The sequence below is a fragment of the Marmota marmota genome, unplaced genomic scaffold, assembly GCF_001458135.2.
Source record: "Marmota marmota marmota unplaced genomic scaffold, marMar, whole genome shotgun sequence".
NCBI classification, from domain to species: domain Eukaryota; kingdom Metazoa; phylum Chordata; class Mammalia; order Rodentia; family Sciuridae; genus Marmota; species Marmota marmota.
The window spans coordinates 8,408,517-8,431,468 of record NW_026000229.1 but is presented as its reverse complement, the minus strand read 5'-3'; the positions used below and the strand labels follow the sequence as shown (position 1 = coordinate 8,431,468).

General features: G+C 53.0%; 2 protein-coding genes across 8 annotated transcripts in view; both read left to right on the top strand.

The window, feature by feature from the left end:
- Pml (PML nuclear body scaffold) overlaps window positions 1–3,943 on the top strand; it is a 40,679-nt gene extending 36,736 nt beyond the window's left edge. For 2 of the 3 annotated variants that reach the window (XM_015480441.2, XM_015480440.2), the window contains 2 exons: window positions 243–393; window positions 1,403–3,943. In XM_015480441.2, coding sequence (XP_015335927.1) covers window positions 243–393; window positions 1,403–2,184 — 933 coding nt within the window. In that variant the 3' untranslated portion in view covers window positions 2,185–3,943. The remainder of the gene's footprint in view (window positions 1–242; window positions 394–1,402) is intronic. The other variant, XM_015480444.2, reaches the window with a different exon arrangement.
- A 288-nt stretch (window positions 3,944–4,231) lies between these two features.
- Islr2 (immunoglobulin superfamily containing leucine rich repeat 2) lies at window positions 4,232–21,671 on the top strand. 5 transcript variants are annotated; one of them, XM_048793177.1, is made up of 3 exons: window positions 4,232–7,337; window positions 16,574–16,669; window positions 18,031–21,671. In XM_048793177.1, exon 3 carries the CDS (start codon window positions 18,036–18,038, stop codon window positions 20,223–20,225), a length of 2,190 nt encoding a protein of 729 aa, XP_048649134.1. In that variant the 5' UTR covers window positions 4,232–7,337; window positions 16,574–16,669; window positions 18,031–18,035; the 3' UTR covers window positions 20,226–21,671. The 5 variants fall into 5 exon arrangements, with proteins under 5 accessions (XP_048649134.1, XP_048649132.1, XP_015335925.2 ...); XM_048793175.1 differs by lacking the exon at window positions 4,232–7,337 and adding an exon at window positions 13,425–13,660; XM_015480439.2 differs by lacking the exon at window positions 4,232–7,337 and adding an exon at window positions 15,219–15,430.
- Window positions 21,672–22,952: the final 1,281 nt, after the last annotated feature.

Sequence of the window (22,952 nt, the reverse complement as noted above, 5' to 3'; positions counted from 1 at the left end):
TCTCTCTCTCTCTCTCTCTCTCTCTCTCTCTCTCTCTCTCTCTCTCACACACACACACACACACACACACACATACATGTAAACACATTGTCCTGAACTTACATTCCCCAAATGTGCCCTCCCTCATGTGCACACAGAGGCCCTGGCAAGTGCCCACACTTGCTCCTGGTCATATGCTCACCTTGCCAGTTCCCTCCTTAAGGCCTCTGAACCCCTGACCTGTTGGTTTTTCTGTGTTGCAGTCCTCCCGAGAGCTGGATGACAGCAGCAGCGAGTCCAGTGACCTCCAGCTGGAGGGCCCCAGCTCCCTCAGGGTCCTGGACGAGAGCCTCGCCGACCCCCGAGCAGAAGACAGGCCCCTGGTTTTCTTTGACCTCAAGATTGACAATGAAAGTGGGTTCTTCTGAAGCCACCTCCACCCCTTTCTAGCTTAGTCTTTGAGTCTCCAAGAAAAGTGTAGGCAGAGCTCTCAATGAGGCCCAGGTCAGCCCGAGCTCAGCCACAGTGATTGCAGCCACAGTGGGCAGAGCTCTTTGGCTCCCCTGTTGTCACACATGCATGGCTTGGCGGTCTGAACAGGTCATCTGCCTGGAACAATACTTGCATTTGGGAGGGAGGCATGTTCCTCCATGAGTTCACCTCTGACCAGACCATCTCTTAGAGCCTGGGGACACACTTCTAAACAGTGTGTTTCATTGATGAGACTAGTAATCCTTCGAGACCTTGGCTATGGCTGTACAATTCTGAGTACCAGGCCCATCCCACAGATGGAGGCACAGGGAGGCAAACAGAGTCAAGGTCACAGATCCTATGACCCCTTTTCTCAGAAGCCCTTTGTTCTCCTTCCCCTTCATGCTTTCCCTGGCTCCGTAATGCCCCTCTTGAAGCCAGAAGCCCTGGGCCCTGCCCTGCAGCATGGACTTGACATTGGGGCTAGAAGCAGCAGGTGTTTTCATAGTAGAGGAAAGTCATTTGCATACTTCTGTAGGAGGCTGTAGCCATGGTCCTAGGGGACTATGCTGGGCAGTTCTGCTGTCTGTGCTCTGGGGAGCCTCAGTTAAGTGACTGATGGGATTGGAGGCAGGAGTGTGGAGTGAGGGGCTGGGAAGAAACAGTCTGGGGTCACAGAGGCCGATAGAAAACAGACAGGAGGAATCTGGGTCCTGAGGATTTGGCCAACTCTGCTATGGGTGGTATGGGGAAGAGCTAGATCCCCAGGTGAACAAGGTGGGCGGCCTACCTGACCTCTGTCCCATCAGAGCCAGGTCCAACCTGCATCTGGTTCCTGCCAGCAGGCCCCAAGGTGGGATCTCTAAATGGTGGGTTGATAGCCCCTTGATGTCCCCCTGCACCAGCCCTCCAGTGCTCTTGGGCCCTCACCCTGCCCTTCTCTCCTGCCCAGCCCAGAAGATTAGCCAGCTGGCAGCTGTGAACCGGGAAAGCAAGTTTCGTGTGCTCATCCAGCCCGAGGCCTTCAGCGTCTACTCCAAGGCCGTCTCCCTGGAGGTGGGGCTGCAGCATTTCCTCAGTTTCCTCAGCTCCATGCGCCGCCCCATCTTGGCCTGCTATAAGCTGTGGGGGCCTGGCCTCCCCAACTTCTTCCAGGCCCTGGAGGACATTAACAGGCTGTGGGAATTCCAGGAGGCCATCTCAGGCTTCCTGGCTGCGCTGCCTCTCATCCGGGAGCGCGTGCCAGGGGCCAGAAGCTTTAAACTCAAGAGCCTGGCTAAGACCTACCTAGCAAGAAACATGAGTGAGCGCAGTGCCCTGGCCGCCGTGCTAGCCATGCGTGACCTGTGCCGCCTCCTTGAGGTCTCTCCAGGCCCACAGCTGGCCCAGCACGTCTACCCCTTCAGTAGCCTGCAGTGCTTCGCCTCCCTGCAGCCTCTGGTTCAGGCGGCCGTCCTGCCCCGGGCTGAAGCCCGCCTCCTGGCCCTGCACAATGTGAGCTTCCTGGAGCTGCTGACCACACATCGCAGTGACCCTCAGCGGGGCCTGAAGAAGTACAGCCACTACCTGAGCCTGCAGACCACCTCATCACCCTCAGCCCAGCCTGCTTTCAACCTGCAGGCCCTGAGCACCTACTTGGAAGGTCTGTTGGAGGGCCCGGCCTTGGCACAGGCAGAAGGCAGCTCCACACCTCTCACTGGCCACAGCTTGGCAGAAAAGGCCAAGCAGAGCTGAGAGGAGGGGATGACTGGTATAGGGTCTCTGGTAGGCAGAGAGGGAGGGGGTCCCTGAGCCAGGCCCCACCTATCACAGCATTCCCAAGTTCTAGTACTTAGTACTCAGTTATCATTTGGTCCAGAATCACTTCCCTTTCTCTGGGACCAAATTCCTCCTCTCTAAAAACCTCTCTAAAAAGAGGCAAAGCACTTACCCCTAACCAGCCCCAGACACCCAATCCCCAGGCCTCTCTCTCCAGGAGCCAGAATCAGGAAGGTCCTGAGGGAAGAAGCCATGACCTCTGGGCTCTCTAAGTGGCCCTCCTATTGCCCCAACCATTCCACCTTCCTGACCTAAGGGATCTGCTGATTGTTCCCACAGATGGCCATCTATGATGATACTGGCAGCAACACCAGTAGCCCCATGGGTACCCAAAGTGCCTTTCAAACTAAACCTCTCCTGAATCTGGGTTCTCCCAGCCTCTACACACCTGGAAGCCAGCTCTCTCTTCACTTCCTTTTTGAAGCATTTCCATCCCAAGAGGGCCTCAGATCAGCAGAGAGAGCTAGAAGCCATTTCTCCACCTTCTTGTAGTCTGACCCTTCAAAACTTGCTTCCTTCCTCCCAGCCTTGAAAATGCCTTCCTTGCATCATAGCTTCACTCTTTGGTCCTCAGGCCATCAGACCCCCACCTCAACATGGCCCTTGACCTTCCCTGTGCTGCCCCACCTTGAGCCCTCCCCAGCAATGTCCCAAGGGATGTCCCTAGCTCCACCTGAGGCATTGCTACCCCCCTGAGAACTTCTTGGAAATGTGGATCTGTGGGCTGTATTTCAGGCTTGCAGACTCAGGATCTCTGGGGGGTGGGTCCAGCAATCTGTTTCAACAGGTGATCCTAGTGCATGCTCAAGTCTGAGAACACCCGCTCTGATAGACACTCCTCCAGGGGGAAGCAGCATGGCATGGCTAAGAAAGTCCTGTCTCTGTCTCTGACCATGTGCATTGAATGTGACTAAGAAGAGGCCTCTTTTGGAACTCTAGTGTCCCCATCTGTGAAATGGGCCAACAGGCCTGTATGGCCTCAGAGCTCCCATCCAGCTCTGCCATCCTGGGTTTTTAGGCATGAATAGCAGGTCTCTGGGGTAGTGGATAAGAGGTGTTCTCATCCTTGAACCCTAGCTCCCATCCTAAGCCTTTGGTTGCCCAGCTCATGGTCACACCAGAGATCAGTATCAGAATACAGGGAGGTCAGGACCATCCCCACTGACAAGCAGAACTACTGTGCCTTCCCCAGCCTCCCCCCTGTTCCTTTCCTCCTCCCTGACTCCTGGCTCCTGGCATGCTTCCAGACAGCCCAGGCCTCCGAACTCCATGGCTGTTGGACTTTGGTGAAGTCTTGTGTGTCCGTGCCTCAGGCCCACCCAGTAGGTACCCTGAAGACCCACTAAGGCATTCCATAGGAACTTGTTCCCATCATACTGGCTCTAACAGTGAAAACTGCATCTAAAATAAGATCACAATATTAGCCTATTAAATCTTTTTCTGAACAGGCCAATGGATGAAGGTGAAGAAGGGAGCCAGGGAGGCCTGGCTGTTCTGACCCTCTTGGCAGATGGCAAGGCCATCTGGGGCCACTTCTCATTTTTGCCTTCAGACTAGCCTTGGGCTGAGCAGTGCCCACTGAGGCCCAGTCCCACTATGTTTGCTTACAATAAAGGGACACTCTGCCCTTTTGCCACTGTCACAACCTTTAATAAAGATGTGAATCTGAGGAAAAGCCTGATCACAAATTGCTAAGTCCATCTCAGAGGAGCCATTGAGATACCTTTTCCCTGGGAAGGAGGGGTTCTCCCAGGCATGGGTGAGCAGGCATTAGCCCAGCACAGTTGTGCTTTGAGGGATCTTTCAGAGCTTGAATGTGAGACCCCTATTGCAAGTAGGGAATCCAGGATAAGCTTGCCTCAGGATCATTTCCAAAGGGGAAAGCCATGTGAAGGGATAGAGGCACCAACTTCAAGAATTACCTCCTTGCCCAGTGAGGTGACACAAACCTTTCAATTCCTAGTAACACTATCTCTCTCTCTCTCTCTCTCTCAATGAGATCTGGGACAGAATGGACAACTGGAGCCATGGGGTCTGAGGGAACCAAGAAGAACAGGGGGCCTACCTTGGGGGATCAGGGCAATAGGTGGCTCTGTGCTCCTGACACACCAAATGGGAGACAGGCCTGAGACAGAGACAAGCCTTCCTATGACAACTCAGCCCAGCCCTGCCTCAGGGCCTCCTCTAAGAACCAAGGGCTCATGCTTCCGTGAAGTTCGCTTAAAAATCTGCTTAAATCCCAGCCCCAACCTTGTTCATCCTTCCACCCGTACAACTCCTAGCTGCTACCCCGACCCTTGGTGCCACTGTTCTCCCATCCTGCACCCTTTCTTACTGAACCTGCCCTGCCCAGACAACTCTACACTTCAAAGTTTGACCTTCACTCCACTCCTCCCAGCAGACCCCTAGATCTTAGATCCTAGCTCTTCCTTTGGCCTCAGTTTGACTCCACCCAACTCCCCCACATGTGTCCTTCTCACCTTGCTTCACTCTACAAAATTAAGGGAACACTATAGCTAGTAAGCGTGGGACCAGAGATGGGTAGGATACTGTGAACCTGTCCAGCAGAGCAAGGCTAGGGCTGCTCGCAGGCTCTGCCAGCAGAGGGCGCTGCAGCCTACCCGTCTGGTAGGAGGCTGCTGCCAGGCAGGGGGCGTGGGTGGAAAACTGGCGCTGACAGGCTAAGCTGAAATAGCTCAGCCTTTCTAAAGTGCCACGCACACTTAGAGGACGGTGGGAGAAAACTTTAGGTAGCGGGTGCATGGAGAGCAGTGTCAAAATGTTAAACATTTTATATTGTTTTAACATCTTTTTGAAACACTAAAACCAACCTATCAAAACCATGATTTCTGAGAGAGTTGCTCAAGCGCTAATGTGGGATTCTTTCAAGATCCACTTAGGACAGATACCAAATAATTGCAAGCTCAGAAGTGACACAAGGACAGCAACACTGTGACAATGGAAATGAATGACCTAAGTTTGGGAAATTCTGAGTTACCAGTGGAATTAGGATAAGGGCTACAGGAGAGAGAGAGAGAGAGAGCTCGCACGAGAGCTGGAGCACTAAGGTTAGGGCCCAGGTTAGATCAGGGCAAGGATGGGGTGGGTTAGGAACCTGGGTGAGGGGCTGAAGGGCTTATCTTGGGGCGCTAGGGTAGGATGTGGGTTTAGATCAGATTTTGGGTCACTGGTGACCAAGGTTAGGACTAGAGTTAGGAACAGAGAGTCTTCAGGTCTTTATGACTTTGGCAACTGAGAAATCCATGGAACCGTAGACACGTGGGCAGGAGCTCCTGCAGAGGACTGCTAAGGTGGCTCCCCAGTGCAGTCTGCTTCCTTCCCCAGAACTTGTTCTAGAAGCATTGGCAGGGCCTCTGCCTCAGCTCATGAACCCCAGTGGGGCCCAGGCAACCAATAGGATCAGAGGGACTGAGGAGTGGGCAAACCTGGCCCCTGGGACAACCAGGTGAATAAAGTTCACAGACAAGAGAAAAGTAACTAAGTGCCGGACTCTATTAAACCATTTAGCACAAATAATCTCATTCAATCCTCCCAGCAAACCTACAGCTGACATCTTCCTCATCCTGCTATGAACACAGGGACAGAAAGCTGAATATCTTGTTCAAGGTCAGTACATTTGCCTGTGGCATAACTGGGGTTTGCCCACAGGGAGCCTGTGTCTAGACCGGCATCATCTGTAGTACACACTAAAGAGGACCCAGCCTCGGGGTGGGGGAAAGTTTCCTGGTCTCCCCTTCCTATTCCCTCCTGGTCTGCCAATCACAGATGATTAGAAAGGTCTCCAAATGCTACCCACCCAGCGTTCTGGTCAACTTATCCTAATTCTTGTTTTTTCTTTTAGGAAAGCGTTTCTCGGTCTCTCTTTTTTCCATTATTGTGCCCCTAAAGAGCGTTCTTAGATTTTTTTCCCCTAATTTCATTTTCTAACCAATGAAACTTTAATGCCAGAGATACACTGTAAATTCCTGAAGATTTTTGAGACACAAGATCATATCATCTGAAGGCTGGGGGTGTAGCTTAGCGGTAGAGCCCTTTCCCAGCATGTGTGAAGTCTGAGTTTAAAAAAACCAAAGGATCATGCATGAAAATGAGACCATTTTCTTTTTTGTGCACAACATACTTATGAAGCGTGATCCTTTGGAGGGTCAGAAACCATTGCAATACCTGAGGTTGTTAGCTACCCACCCAGGGTGAATTTTTGCCCCTTATAGAGTGATACTGTCCCCACTGAGGATGAGTATTGTCTGGGAAATCCCCATCTCTAGCTACAATGCAAGTAAGAGTGATCATGGGAGTGTTAACCCCTCCATGAGGGTGGGCATAGGATGAGGACATCTGGAGGGAGATGAAATAGAATGTAGGCCAGGGACTCGGAGGGAACATGCTTCTCAGGGCCTGGCCTGGGTCCTGGTCTAAGGTACAAGCCCAGGCCTGGGCCTGAGGGAAGGATGGAGACAGTACCACCAGTTGTTTTTGTCTCTGAATCCAAGTTCAACTCAATTGAACCTGAATTCAGCAGCTGTGAGTGGAGACTCTGGTGAAGAATCTCCACTGACTCCTCCCAAGCAAAAATAAATAAATAAGAAAAACAAAATACAACAACAATAGGAAGTTTGGAAGTCTCTATACACCCTTATAAAATATATTTGCTGTTAAATGAGGAGGAAATTCCTTCATTCTTGGCTCTAGGAACTTCCTTATACTCAGCCCAAAGGAATTCTCTAAAATAACCAGCCGCCTAGACTATGCTTAAGTCAGTTTATAAATATTATAAATATCCTAAACTTGATAGCCAAGCAGACTACAAAAGCTAGCTAGCTAACTAACCACAGAAATTTTCCAAAAAGTAAGCCAGTCAGACAAGTGTGATAGGAGACACCGTGGAATCCAGAGTGGCTTGTCTGATGGTCTTAATCTGCCTTCATCACGCAGATGGAGGGCAGAGGACTGACTTCCCCTACAGTTCTACAGCCAGAAAGCCAAAGCTATGGCTCACCCCAGGCTGTGGCTCACCTCAGGCTGGACCATTCTACAGTAAATCAAAAGAGGTAGGGAGGAGGGGTGAGGCCTGCCCCCTGGAGGTACTCTCTGAACGGTGCATGTTATAGTTAGAATTTAGGCTTTGGAGGGATGTGGGTTCAAATACAAGCTCTGCTGTGTGACCTTGGAGAAATTACCTGGCCTCTGGGATCTCATATGCAAATTGGGGGAGATAATACATAGTAAATTGTGAGGATTAAATGGGGTAACATATATAAAGTACTTAAATTGACACAATAAAAACCACTAGAATCCAACACCATGCAAAAGGCCCTGTGCTGACTTCCAGAACATTCCAGAGAGCACTGCCTACTTCTTCCCCTCTCACCACTCTGCTCCTTCCTCCCTTCCCCATCCCTGCCTCTTCCCTTTTCTACCTTTCTCTTCCTTCCTTCTCTTATTCGCCTCTCTTCTGATTCTAGTCCCTTTAGGATCTAGGTGACCCTATCCCCAGTCACTTCTCCGGGTTCCTGTACCCCCACCTCCTCCAAGCCTCCTGCATTCTCTGCCCCAACTGGGTCACCTCTGGGTTGCAGGCTGGAAGGATTTATAGTAGCCCCCTCCTCCTCACCCCCACCTGGTTACCAGACAGCCATCTGTAGGAAGGTCACTTTCTCACAGCACTGGCAGACTTGCAGGTTGGCTAGAGGCGGCCCTGGGAGGAGCAAATAAATACATCAAGTCTCCAGCTGGGTTTGGAGATAAGAATGCAGGGAGATGAAGCTGAGGCATTCACAGCCCTTGCAGCCTGTTTCCACTGACTTGCCAGCAAAGACTATTTGGTACACTTCAAAGAGGACATCAAAGAGGACCATGCCAGCTGGGTGTGGTGGCACATGCTTCTAATCCCAGTGTCTCAGGGAGGATCATAAGTTCAAAGCCAGCCTTAGCAATTTAGCAAGGTCCTATTATTTTAAGATCCTGTCTCAACAAACTGTTTAAAAAAAAAAAAAAGGGGCTGGGTTTGTGGCTCAGTGGTTAAGCACCCTGGGTTCAAAGATTATGCCTAGAGGTTGTACCTGGGAGGCACTGAGATGAGGCACCCTCTTGAGTTTAGATTGGCCTAAGGAGTGAGAATGTGATCAACCTGAGCCCAAGATGAGGCAGGCAGGAGGGATGTTTAGCCCAGCAGCACAGGAGGGGAAACTGAGGCCCAGAAGGGAGAGAGATTTTTCCAGTATCTGACAGGAAGTCAATAAAAGACTGAGTTCAGCCTGCCAGCCCCTGTTCTGCTCTGGAGCCCTGTACACTGAATTGTGCCTCCTTATATCCAATTATACCTTACTGGATTCCACCAGGGCATTTCTTTAATTGACTACTTTCACACAAAACATTGCTTCCGTTCTGCTTCTGAGGGACCATTTCCAAAACCAAAAGAAATTAGTTCATTGACAGCCAGAGACAAAAGACAGCTGAGAAGAAATTCAGTTTTATTCCATCCTTCCATGTTCCCTCCCTGGGCTATTTTGATGAGGACAGTAGATGAGAAGGCCTGGAACAGTCCACCAGGAACTTTGAGGCTGGGGGATGGAGAAGAAGGAGATTCCAGGACTTGCCTCAGGGAATCTTCTGGGTGCAGGAATCTCTGAGTATGCATTTCATGTGGCCTCTCTCCCATCCTTGGGTACACCAGACAAAGGAGCAGTGACCTTGGTCTTCCTTGCTCAGTCCTTATCTCAGGTGTCTGAACTATTCAGTAATCAGATTTTTCTTTTTCTTTCTTTTTTTTTTCTTTTTTTTTTTTTTGTGTGTGTGTGTGTGTGTGTGCTGGGGATTGAACCCAGGGGCTTGCACATGCAATGCAAGCACTCTGCCAAGTGAGCTATGTCTCCAGCCCCAGTGATCAGATTTTAATCTCTAGGAATAGTACCCTGCCACCTGAGTCCTCCTGAGTGAAGGGCCTTTGGGAAGTATTCAAAAGCAGAAGGACTCTCCCTGCCCATTGAGCAGTACATAGCAATTTGTGGGGAGGGGTTAGCTCCTGGTGTCCAAATGTACAGACAACCTCAAGAGATGAAGCAGGCTGCAGTGTGATGGGAGGAAGAACAGACAATGTCAAGAGTATGAGGAGGGAGGAAGCAATGGTCCAGGATTCACAGAGGACATCTTCTTGAAGAAGACCTTTCCAATACAGTCCATCTCTTGAAATCCAACTCAACCAGCAAGCCACAACACCCCAGAACCAAGGTCTCAAGAAGGGCAACACTGGAAGGACCTCAGTGCACACCTGGTTTATTCTCTAGCATGGCAAAAATGGAAACTAAGAAGGAGAGAGAATGAGAAGTGGCTCAAGATCACACTGCAGGCCTATAGTTAGAGGGAGTTTTCGGACCACAAGTGCCAAGCCCAGAGTGGCCTGCACTGCTTTATGCTACCTCCACATTCTTCCTAATATCAAAGTAACATTCTTCCTCCTGTTTTCCACCTGGCAGTGCAGGGCCTCTCTTCTGTCGTAGGGCTGGTGCTGTGCTCGGGGTGTGAAGCCATGCGGGAACATCTCTGAGTTCATAAACATCCTGTTCATAAATCTTCAACTAACGACTGAAGCTTCTGCTGCTCCCAAAATAGCTTTCGATTCCAGCACAGGCATTCTAAGAACAGATTTTTATCCTTTCAAGAATTCTGTGAAAGCGAGGATCCTCTGGTTTATATGCCCATCAAAAAGAGTTCCCTGGACCTGGCCACTCATGCTGCCCCGAGTCCTGACCCTGGATACAGAGTGTGGACATAGACTGGCCTCATCTCCACATAAGAACCTAGATCTAATCTGTTTCATTATAATCACAGTCACTCTCATTTCATTTCCTCAAAATATCTTGTTAACTCTGAACATGCAACCCCCAATCCAGCTACTTAGAGGGAAACTTGCTTGTAGAAAATCTTGAGGGGGACTCCTTGCTATTCATTTCAGGACTAGCTGATTACTATAAGCCAGTCAGTTTAAACCCTTTGGCCAACAATTGGGTCAAAGAAGGGGTGTCCTAAGCCAATATGTGTCAATGGGACCCAAAGAGGGGCTATGATTTCAGAAAAGTGAATCCATCCCGTTGGCCTATTAACAGTAAGTATGCTACTCCTGCTGAAGTCAGGGCTCTCCAATGGCATCAATGACACACACCTTGGGTTAGAGTCTTGTTAAGGGTGAGAGAGAAGAGAAAGTGAATCTGGGACTGCTAATGTCATTAAGCCATGGAATCAAGGAATCCAGAAGCCTCCTGCTTTGTGAGATGGTCCACTTACTAGCTTCTACCCTTGGAAGTGGGAACTTTATTATTAGCAGATGGACACATCATGCACAATCCCCACCTCCCCAACACTGTGTCACCCCACTCTACCTCTTTACCATAATAAGACCTCCCCTGCAGGAGCTGGCTGCCTCAGGGCCTCTCCTCCTCCAAGGGAGCCAGTCCTGACCAGGCTGGGCTGCAACAGCTAAACATATTGCCCCTCACATGCAGGAATGTTGCCCCTTCCAGGCAGGAGTTCCCCAGCATCAGTGAGACAAGCGCAGACTCACATAATTACATGAGCTGCCGCTGGAAGAGCTGTCGTTAATTTTGATGGCAATAAATGGCCTTGCCAGCATGTTAAGCTAATTTCATGAAAGCACTGGGAGTAAGGTCATAGGCTGGATCCTGGATTATTAATAATGTCGAGCTTCATTTGAACCATTCAGGAAATTCCTCCCAGTTGCCTCCAGCAAACTGCCACAGGTTGCTACTTTCCCTTTGAAATCAACAGCCTTCCCATAGGCCAATGTGGATGTTTTTGTTTTTCCCTAGAAAATAATTAAAGTAACAGAGCCCAATAAATACTTAAACAGAATGTGGTTTTAATTAAAAACCTTCCACCAAGTCTGCAGCTGCAGGTTTCTCTCTCTAAGCAGGCATGCTGGTGACAGCCACAGGCATCAGTATCTGCATGTATAAATCTGACATTAGAAACCTTTACAAATAATAGCAATAATTTTTTTTTAAAGAGAGAGTGAGAGACAGAGAGAGAGAGAGAGAGAGAGAGAGAGAGAATTTTTTTAACATTTATTTTTTTTAGTTTTTTGGCGGGCACAACATCTTTGTTTGTATGTGGTGCTGAGGATCGAACCCGGGTCGCACGCATGCCAGGCGAACATGCTACCGCTTGAGCCACATCCCCAGCGCCTAATAGCAATAATTTTGATTGCTGCCTATGCTGATAGCCTGTGTGTCCAGCAGGTGGTGGTGAACAGAGATGTCTAGGGCAGAGCCAAGGTCCTCTCCCTGTGGGGGGAGGCAGGACACAAGCATGTAGGCGTTGTGTGTGGCAGCACATCCCTTCATACCTGTATCTAATTCTGCATAGCAATTACAGTGGCTAATTCTATTCAGTTACTGTTGAAAAAAAAAATAGCCTCTTTTCTAAGCACTAAGTGCCATGTGCTAAGTGCTTTGCCTACCTTGCCTCATTTAATCCTCACAAGAACCCCCAAAACATAGATACTCTTATTTATGCTCTTTTTTCTTGAGGCACAGAGAGGTTAGGGAACTTGGTCAGGATTGCACTGCTGGTACACAATAGAATCTGATGCTAGAACCTGTCCTTCTAGCCACTACATAGAGTATATATGAAAAATGCTAAGGGGGAGTGGGGGCAGGAGGTAGTGTAGAAATGGCCCTTTTCCCTGAGCAGTAATCTTTCTGATGGAAATTAGGAAAGGAAATCAGCCTGGGGAGGAGGGCGGCTGGAGGAACACTTGTGTGTGAGTGTGTGTGTGTGTGTGTGTGTGTGTGTTTTCAGCTTTAGAAGGAGGCATTGAGTGAGTGTTGGGGAGCTTCCGGCTGGAGGGCAGCTGTGGGGAAGGTCTCCAGAGCAGGCTGCTGTGCTGAGGATGTTTGATGTCCATCTGGGCCCTGGCTTTCTTATTCTCAGCATTCCTTCCTGCATCCCCAGGCAAGCCCATTAAATCACCCAAGTGTCACATTAAAATGCAGGGCATATAAGATTTTGGACCCAGTTGCAGCCAAATCGTTTGCGCGTTACCTGTCTTAAACGTTTAATCAAACATCAATTGCTTCCGATTTGGCAGTTTTCTTTTTCCCTCTTCTAGCCAATAGATTTTCTTTGGTTAGCTTTCTTACATTTTATGGGCCCCTGAAAAAGTCATGAATCTTGGGGTTAGGACAGGAAGAAAAAGTGCTCCGCCACAAGGAGGACGGTGGGGAAGGTATACAGAAACTTTTCTTCGCTGCAGAATTGACCTCATTGTGGGCTGGGGATGTGGCTCAAGCGGTAGCACGCTCTCCTGGCATGCGTGCGGCCCTGGTTTGATCCTCAGCACCACATACAAACAAAGATGTTGTGTCCACCGGAAACCAAAAAATAAATATATTAAAAAAAAAAAAAAAAAAAAAAGTAGACGGTGGTNTTAAAAAAAAAAAAAAAAAAAAGAATTGACCTCATTGTGACTCTGGGAGAATTCGGCGGGCGCCTATTGTACCCTGGGTGCTGGAAATACTTTGGGGCGCAAAACAGTGCCTCTGTTAAGGAGGGTAGAAGAAGTTTCAGATTCCTGGGGCGTAGCCTGGGTGGGTATCCGGGCAAAGTCCGGTTGAGCGCTCCCCAGTGGAGCACTGCACAGCGGGCAGTGCCGGGCCTGTTGCCGGGTTCTAATCACAGCTCTGGTCGCATAGTCCACCAAATTCTCAGCCCACCATTGCCCCACCTCTGTGCCCTCCAGAAGGTGTCCAGGAGGGGGCGCGCGAGGACCAGTACTGGGTCCGTGGAGCACAGGCCCCTGGAGCAAGTCCCCGGATCCTGCGGATTTTAGCCCACCACCCTTCCACCCTTGCGACGATCCCCTGCCCTCAAGGTTGAAATTGGAGGTCAATCCGCAGAAAGGGACTCGGAGCTCCAGATTTCCGCCCCGAAATCTGTCTGTGGTTAGGACCTCATTCTGGTAAAAAGCTCAAGCTCAGTCTTGACAGACACTGAATTTGGGGCCCTCCGCTTCCGCGACTTGGAACTTTGTATCCATCATTTCCCCTGTCCCTGCTTCCATGCACCTGATTAGGTGCCTGTTTCTTTAACGATCAAAGACGTAGGCGGCGGCGGGGGTGGTATCTTCGCTCGGTTCCCTGGTCTTTCAGTAACTGTATAGTTATTAACATTATAAGCACTAGATCTGCTCCTGCGCGCAGAGCGGCGCAGGGCGAGATGCGCGTAGTCTTCTCGCTGAACTCGGAGGTTGAATCCGGAGTTGTGGCTCCCATCCCAGGCCCAAGTGGACTCTGCCAGGGGCGACTCGGGTTCCAGCCCTGCCGGGACAGGCACTGGGCTCTCCAGATAAAAGGCAGGGGTAAGGGGTGTCTTTCGCTCAAAGCAGGATTCGGGAACAAAAGCTCTTGCAGGAGAGTTGGCCAAAGCTGCTGGGGCTGCGGGAATTAGCACCTGGGCCGAGGGTAGCCGCTGCGCCCGAAGTAATGCCTCCCCACAGAACACCCCGGCTTCTGCCTCCCTGGCAAGAGAGCAAGGAAACGGGGGTCTTTCCCGGCTCGCAGACCCCGAGAGGTTTCCCGGACGCTGGCGGGGTGGGTCTCAGCGATCCAGGGATCTTTGGGTAGAGAGCTAAGGAGTTCCCTCTCACTCCCTATATTTTTTTCTTCCTGTGTCTCGCTCCATCTAAGTTGTCTCTTGGCCTGCTTGCTTCGCAGAAAGCGAAAAGAACCAGAATAGAGGTGAAAGCTGGCGCGGGGGTGGGGCAGTCTACTAGCGAGAGGCCTCCACCCCAGAGCCTCCCTCTTGCCTCCACGCCTCCCTCCGTCCCAAAAAGTCCCCAGGACCCGCCATCTGGCACCAGATCCTTTTAGTCCCGCTGCTGGGCCCTATTCCCCTTGAATCCCTCTTCTCTGGGCAATACTCCCAGGACCGTTCCCCCAAGGTTCCCAAGACTCTGGCGACGCAACCTGGACGCCCTCCTTGCGCTGCAGACAAAGAAGTCTGCCAGACTTGTCGGCCGCGCCACGTGCCACTCTCGGCCCAAACTGCAGGGGCTCATTCCTGCTTTAGGAACCCTCCTGGCTGTCCCACTGCAGGGTCCCCGGTGGGGACGGGTCATAGTGGTCTCACCCTCGGCCCTTCTCGAAGACGCCTTCCCTCGAAGGGCGCCCCAGCTCCCTCCTCCTGTGTCGCCTGTGGGGACCCCACGCCTGGACAGATGTCGTGGTGAAGTTCTGGGTTCCGAACATGACTTGATTGAGCAACTTGCGCTGGTTCCAGCTCGCTGGGCCGCCTCTAGCGACCACAGTAGTAGGAGAGAGGGAGGGGAATCGGAGTATGCGTGCACCAGTCTGTTCATATTTAATTTACAAAGAAGCCTCATAACCCAGGCCGGGTGGTCTCTTTAGATGCAGCGCTCTTTGCCGGTCTCTCTCCCCCATCTCCTCCCCAGCTCATTAAAATGCTTAACACTCAAATCGGGGTATTGATCTCCGCAGAGGCCCCAAACATGCGCCATCGACCCATCAAGACAGACCGCTACCCTGGGTGAAGACTGGGGGGCCAAATGCGCCCCAAGAGCTCAGTGTCTACAGGAAGGGCTGGGGGCGGGGGCTCCGCCGGTCTCCCAGGACCTGTACCCCTTTTCAGACCAGCAGCTCAGTCTCCTAGGCTGCTGTAGGCAACACGGGGTGGAAACGGATTTTAGCCAAATGCCTCGACATCCCTGCGCCTCTGCTTCCTTGTCGCTAAAAGAAATGTCGGGGTTTCGCCAGAGATAGGGAGAGTAGGGAACAGCGAGTCCGCGAGTCTGCTGAGGCCAGCTGTTGTGTGAGGGTGTGAGACGGCTTTGGGGCATAGCTTGTGGAGAGCGGGGGTTGACTGTATGTTTGCTTGAAAAGCTGTGAAGATACCGGGGGTGGGGGGACGTTCGGGTCTTATGTCCCCAGCCCCCAGTGCTCAAGAGGAGCAGACGTTTTGTAACCATCCCTGTTGCTGCCATCGTCGTTACAACGTCAGTGCCTCATTCGCCTGGATCTGGCAATACCTGAGAGCGAGGTACTTGGGTGCGCTCAAGCTAGCCTCCAGGGAGAGAGCGGGCAAATACCTGCGCGCCCCACCCGACCCCGCGGTGAGCACAAGCTGGCGTGCTGGGCGGTGGGCCACTAGCGCTGGCTTTACTACAAAAGACCAGACGTAAAGAGTTCCGGCTTAAGAGGCTGGATAGTGGCGGCAGAGGGTCGGGGAGGTGGGTGTCTCTTCCCCACGCTCCCAGCATCACTGCGCGTTCTCGACTGGCGGGGCAGACTGGCAGGGGGCGGGGGAGACCAGGGCTTGAATCTGCCCAGATCCAGGCAAAAATGGCAGGGAGGGTGAGGCGCTCTGCTAACACTATCAATTATGCATCGTGTTGAACGTGGCTTCGGGGAGGAGGCAGCTAACAGGGGGGTGCGGGAGAGAAGGGTCCGCGCCAGCCAGGCTGAGCGTAGCTCTGTCGGTCCCGCTGGAGGTCTTTCTGCGCCACTGCCTGCATTTGCAAAAGTGTTTAAAGGCAAAGACACGCCCCCACTACAATCGGGAGCGTCTCCTTCCCCCAAATTCCTCAAAGATGGTTTGTCTCACGTGTTGCGGGGCGTAAAAACGGCTCGCATTCAATTATCAGCAAAGCTCACGGGCGCTGGCGGGACAGGCGCGCGAGGGTGAGTGCGCGTGAATGTGTGTGTGTGCGAAACAGGGAGAGGCGTGAGTGTCCAGGGTGAAGGTGTTCTTGTGAAAATGTGTGTGAACGTTGTGAGAGCCAACACGCGATTATTACATGATAATGGATAATTCTAACATGTGAAGGTCGATTGTGTGGAGTGTGTGTGTGTGTGTGTGTGTGTGTGTGTTAGTGAATATATTTTGCGGGCAGTGAGATAAGGGACAGGGACAATGTCAATGGCTCATAAATGTAGGGGAATAGGGGGAAGGGGGTACAGAGGGCTGGGAAGGGCCAAGCCTAGGGCGGTGGGTGTGTGGTGCCCTTTGTGACCGACGTATCTCTGCCTTGGGGAGGGTCTTTATGGCTTTAACAAAAGTAGAGCATGCAGGAGGTGGGAGAGGCTATGCGCGTTCCCGCCAAGCCGCGGGGCGCGCAAGTACTCTCTCCAACCTGCAGCTAGAGAGAAGTGGGGCAACAGACACGAAAGGAAAAACTGAAGTGGGACTTTAAGGCCAAGGGAATCCTCAAACTTACCTGTCCCTTTCTCTGTCCCTCCCTCGTTTTGCCCACAAGCCGCAGCAACAGATGCAGGAAGCTCTCCACGGCTGTCACCCCAGCTCTGCCAAACCGAGACTGGAAGGCTGCATACCGGGAGTCATCGAGCAGCCGGTAAGTAGTAAGGACCACCCCACAACCTCAACCCAGGTGGGGGCAGGTCCAGTCTAGAGTACTGGACCCCAGCATCACCTTCTGGGAGGATAAGGAAGGGAGGGGTCCTTCCCTAGGAGCACTAAGATACGGGATTCCGAAGACACAGTGTGGGAGGGGCTCCGACAAACCTGACAGGTGCCCCAAGGGAGGGGTGGCAGGGAGTCTATGTAAATGTGTTTGTGAGACTGGAGATGAGGTTTTATGGGGGTCCCTAGGGCATCTTGGGGCTATAGAGAGAAAGGCACAGAATTTTAAACCTTCTGCAGCTTTATTTGCCAGTAGAGACTACCTCCCAGACCTATGGGCCGGGGACCTCTCTACCCCTGGAAGCATCTGGAGTCTGTGGGGCCCAAGGGGGAAGCTTTGGCTGTCCCTACTACAAGTATCTGGCCAGACATGGGGGAGGGTTTCCTTTTCCAGAACGAAGGGTGACCAACCACCCTGGATGGGGATGGGGACGGGATGCTATAGCCCAGGGGAGGAGGACATCTCCTAGGATGGAGAAGGTTATGCAGTGGTTAGGGACTCCCCAGATCCCATGCCTCAAGCCACTCTGCAGTAAGTTCTGGGGTATTGCCTGCTCAGGTTTTGGTCTCAGAGGAGGGCTTAGCGCACATGAAAGTATGGGCCTGTGTCCCTATGGGTCAGTTTGTATGAGAACTAGTGTCCTTGTGGCTGTCAGTTCTCACAACAAACAGGAAGACACTGCACAGTAGTGAAAATACTGTACAAATGATGGTTTCAGTTGACAGAACAATGAGGTCTCCAGGGTACATTGTGTAGGTGTCTGGGTGTCTATGTGTTTGTGTCTATGAAATGCATTGTGAACCTTCTGATAGAACATCAGGTCCTCTAGTTGGTGGCTGGATGGTGATGCCTGAATTTCTGTTTGTATGTTGTGTGCCTGTATGGGCGCGTGTGACATGTTATTCGTGGGACAAAGGGTTCCAGAAAGGACTGGCAAAAATATGGCAAAAATAGCCTTTCGGTGTATTCAGTTTACCGGGTTAAATGAAGACTTAGAAACACTCAGAGGGTCAATGCAGAGCTCACTGCAAATGGCAAGCAGCAGAGCCTTTGGAGGGCTAGCTCAAGAATGAGAGTAGGGAAGACAAGAGCATGGTCCACACCCTAGAAAAAGGAAGTCAGGGTCCGGAGGGGGAGCTCTTCTCGTGCCCAAGAGAAGTTCCTGGATGTAGAGGAGGTAATGGAGCCGTGGAGTCTAGGCTAGACAGGTTTGCAGAGACAGAGCTTGTAAGGGGAAAGAACCTGAATTCAATAAGTCACCTTCTCATTTTTCGCCTGGCTTCTATTTGCAGGAACCATGATGGCGCCCCTTCGAGCCCTTTGGTTGGCCTGGGCACTCGTAGGAGTGGCTGGAGCGTGCCCAGAGCCGTGCGCCTGTGTAGACAAGTACGCTCATCAGTTTGCTGACTGTGCCTACAAAGAGCTGCGCGAGGTCCCTGAAGGCCTGCCAGCCAATGTGACCACGCTTAGTCTCTCGGCCAACAAGATCACTGTGCTAAGGCGCGGGGCCTTCGCCAACGTCACGCAAGTCACATCGCTGTGGTTGGCGCACAATGAGGTGCGCACTGTGGAGCAGGGTGCACTGGCTGTGCTGAGCCAGCTCAAGAACCTCGACCTGAGCCACAACCTCATATCCAGCTTCCCTTGGAGCGACCTGCGTAACCTGAGCGCGCTGCAACTGCTCAAAATGAACCACAATCGCTTGGGTTCTCTACCCCGGGAAGCCCTCGGCGCACTGCCGGACCTGCGGTCTCTGCGCATAAACAACAACCGGCTGCGTACTCTGGAACCTGGCACCTTCGACGCACTAAGCGCTCTGTCACACCTGCAACTGTATCACAATCCCTTTCACTGTGGCTGCGGCCTCGTGTGGCTGCAAGCCTGGGCCGCGAGCACTCGTGTCTCCTTGCCCGAGCCTGACTCCATTGCGTGTGCCTCGCCTCCGGCTCTGCAGGGGGTGCCGGTGCACCGCCTGCCCGCCCTGCCTTGCGCACCACCTAGCGTGCGTCTTAGTGCAGAGCCGCAGTCTGAGGAGCCTGGCACCCCGCTGCGCCCTGGCACAGTGTTCCTGTTGCACTGCATAGCTGAAGGCCACCCCACGCCCCGCCTGCAATGGCAACTTCAGATCCCAGGTGGCACAGTTGTCTTAGAGCCGCCCGTTCTGAGCAGGGAGGACGACGGGGACTTGGCAGAGGAAGGGCAAGGGGAAGGAGATGTGGACACGCCGACGCAGACCGAGGCTCCAACCTCAGTACCGGCACCCGCATGGCCAGCGCCCCCAGCCACCCCGCGCTTCCTGGCCCTAGCAAACGGCTCCCTGTTGGTGCCTGTCTTGAGTGCCAAGGAGGCAGGCGTCTACACATGCCGTGCACACAATGAGCTGGGTGTCAACTCGACATCAGTACGTGTGGCAGTAGCTGCAGCAGGGCCCCCTAAGCACGCTCCTGGCGTGGGGGGAGAATCTGATGGGCAAGGCCCGACCTCCGAGCGCAAGTCCACAAACAAAGGCCGGGGAAACAGCGTCCTGCCCTCCAAGCCTGAGGGCAAAACCAAAGGCCAAGGCCTGGCTCGGGTCAGCGTCCCAGGTGAGACAGAGGCACAGCTGGAGGAGGAGATTGGTGAAGGAGAGGAAGCGGAAGACCAGATTCCTGTGGACCCGGCCGAGGAGCAGCACTGCGGCCACGGGGACCCCGCTCGGTACGTGTCTAACCACGCGTTCAATCAAAGCTCAGAACTCAAACCGCACGTCTTCGAGCTGGGCGTCATCGCACTGGATGTGTCGGAGCGTGAGGCGCGGGTGCAGCTGACGCCGCTNGGGCGGAGGCCTCTGCGCCTGCTCTATCTGTGTCCAGCTGGGGGCGGCGCGGCAGTGCAGTGGTCCCGCGTGGAGGAAGGCGTTAATGCTTACTGGTTCCGCGGCCTGAGGCCTGGCACCAACTACTCAGTGTGCCTGGCACTGGCAGGGGAGGCCTGCCATGTGCAAGTGGTGTTCGCCACCAAAAAGGAGCTGCCCTCGCTGCTAGTCATCGTGGCGGTGAGTGTATTTCTCCTGGTGCTGGCCACCGTGCCCCTGCTGGGCGCCGCCTGCTGCCATCTGCTGGCCAAACACCCCGGCAAGCCCTACCGTCTAATCTTGAGGCCACAGGTCCCTGACCCTATGGAGAAGCGCATCGCTGCGGACTTCGACCCCCGGGCCTCCTACCTTGAGTCCGAGAAAAGCTACCCAGCAGGCGGCGAGGCGGGTGGTGAGGAGCCTGAGGAGGCGCCGGGGGAGAGCCTTGATGAAGACGCGGAGCAGGGAGACCCAAGTGGGGACCTGCAGAGGGAGGAGAGCCTGGCGGCATGCTCACTGGTGGAGTCCCAGTCCAAGGCCAACCAAGAGGAGTTCGAGGCGGGCTCTGAGTACAGTGATCGGCTGCCGCTGGGTGCGGAGGCAGTCAACATCGCCCAGGAGATTAACGGCAACTACAGGCAGACGGCGGGCTGAGCCCCCTGCCCGCCTGGACCGCCCATTCCCACCCCCGCTTTGGGTGCCCGGGAGCGGAAACCTAGGGCTGGCAGATTATATCATTTATCCCCTCGGTTCCACTGCCTTCGAACTTCACTTACTCCGCCCCCTTCTCCCTCCCAACGTTGATTACTAGGGACTCTAGTAAGAAGTGGGGCGAATTCACTAGCCCCTGGTCACTTATAACCGTATTTATCCCGGGAGGCTCTGTCCACTCCCCCAAATACAATAATCCTCTTATTTCCCCATATAGACACAACCCGCCAACGGCGAGGCAAATCCATACTCCTTCACTCCTATCGTGATTATCTGCGAATTCCGCCCCGCAGCCTGTCCCATCCGTGGGCCCTGACGCCGGAGAAAATCCGCGAAGACACTGGAAACATCTGGTGGTATAGCTGTTTCTGGCCCCAGACCTCTAGTAGATGACCCCATAGTGGAGCGTTGTGGGTCTCACCTCGACCCCTACACCGCCTTTTCAGGGCTGCCCATCCCAGAAGCTGGATAGTTTCAGTCTCAACGCCCACAGGGAATCAGATCCTTCTGTCTCCCCACCTCTCCACCTCGACCCTACTTCGGTCCAGCTGGAGATGAGCCGGGTGCCCTGGGGCGCCTTTCGGCTCCCTGTTCTGGTTTTCACATTTTCGTTGCTTTCAAAGACAGCGACATTCTGGGTCTGGTGCTAACACCCCCTTCCAATCTCTGGGAAAACTGGGTGTACGTGTGTCAGGGGGTGTGGGAGGGAATCGTTTTCTCCCGCCTGTCTTCTAACTTAAAGCGCCGCAGGACCGAGCGCCCCTTTTCCGTAAAGGGGTCGGCTTGGTTCGGGGCCAATTTCGTTGTCCAAGTGTTGCGGTTTCCGGAAAACGGTATGCACTACAGCTTCTTCCGTAGCTCCACGGGGCCCAGACTCCAGCCGGAAAGCGCCAGGGGCGTAGGAAGCCGACTGTGGCTCCCTGGGGCCGAGTTTCTCCGGAGGGCTGGCGCACAAAGCCTGCGCGTGACTGCAGCGGGATCCCGACCCGGAATAGCACTCCCCGGTCTTCGGGTCCCCTCGCCCCGCCCCGCCCCGCCCCTCCTTCAGCGAGAATAGTGTTTGCCAGGCGTGTAGTCCTCGTCCAGCGTGGTCTGTAGGAGAAATCTGTGTTCTGTAAAGTGTGACGGTGTAGAATAGCGGGGCGGGCGGGCAGGCAGGTGGGTGGGAAGGGAGGGAGGGAGGGAGAGGGTGGGCGTGGCGCGGGGACTCGGGCAGGGGTAGGTTTTCGTTCTTAAAGGAAAGCGTCGGGGTGGGGTTTCAGGCCTAGGGACCAGCCCTCTCCGCGAAGCGCAGCACAAGCGTGGCCCCGGGCGGAGTAGCCCCCGGAAGCCCGCATCCTTTTCTAAACTCGTCTGTATGTAAACAGTCAATAAAACAATCGATTTGAACTGGGCTTGGTGACTTTTTGTGGGGGGTTGAGAAGAGGGTGACCGAGTAGGCCTGCGGCAAGGCATGATGGAGAAAATCGCGGAAGGAAGGAGCCCCTAGGAGCCTCATCGAGATCTTTTGTGCGATTTCTGTTTGTGATTTTGCCATGTGTTTGCATCTGGCCCTGCTCTTGATGCCTCCAACTCTTTGGGTGATGGGGTGAAACCACTTGGAATGGGAAGAGGCTAGAACACATGTATTTCCTCCAGTAGTGTGTACATGTGCACTTGCACTTGAGTGTATAACATCTTTTGGTTGAGACTATGGTGTGATGGTGCGCGCACGTGTGTGTGTGTGTGTGTGTGTGTGTGTGTGTGTGTTGCCTACTTTCTAAACACCAGCCTCTGAGTTCTAGAAGCGGGGTGGGGGGGGTACTTATGGGAACAAGACTGCTGTGGCTTGAACAAGAGAAACAACACAAATATCAGAGCAGGCAAATGATGTCAGCCAGCAAAGGGGAAACCTGGCAGGCTGATTCCACAGAACAAGCTGGCACCTTAACCAGCTTGTTAAGGTTAAGTACTGTCCCCAAGTGTGCGTGTATTGTGGTTGCAGGTGGGGAGTGAATGATGCATGGATGGGAAGCATGTATGGAATCAGGCTTGAGATGGCAAGTAGAAGAGGTGGAAGATCAAGGGTGGATGCTGTGCTCCTCACCAGCCTAAAAGGCGGGGGGTGGCTGCCTGTATGTTTCTGCTGAATCCCCTCAAGGGGTAGGAAGTGGCCAGGAAGGGAAGTGAAAAAAGAAAAGAACAGAAATGAGGGGAACAAGTAGATTCCATCCTTTTCCTCTCTATTCCTGCTTCAGATCTCTTCACCCATGCCCTCTTTGTGAGTTTCTTGTCTTCCTAATTGGGCTAGTGAGACACTAAATGGACCCAGGTCAGACATCCAGCATCCTGTCGTGGCCTCAGGCCTGTCTTCCCGTTGAGGTGATAATTCAGGGTCTGGGCCCAGGTTCCCTTCCTAGACCAGCAAAACTGTTTCAGAGGGAAAAATTCCTTCTAAGGGCCACAGGCTCAGCCACGAGGTCTGCCCCAGGTCCTAGACCACATCCTGCCACTGCAGCCCAACCATTGGAATATTTTCTTTTAGAAAGAGGACTGCTTTGTTCCACCTGCCAGTCAATTCCTAGGGCTGGTGGAGGGATCCACCCATAAGATTGCTGCTAGGTACAGGCCTGGCTGGGCCAGAGGGTGCTCAGGGGTTTGAGTCCAACCAAATCCTCTGGCCATAGGTCT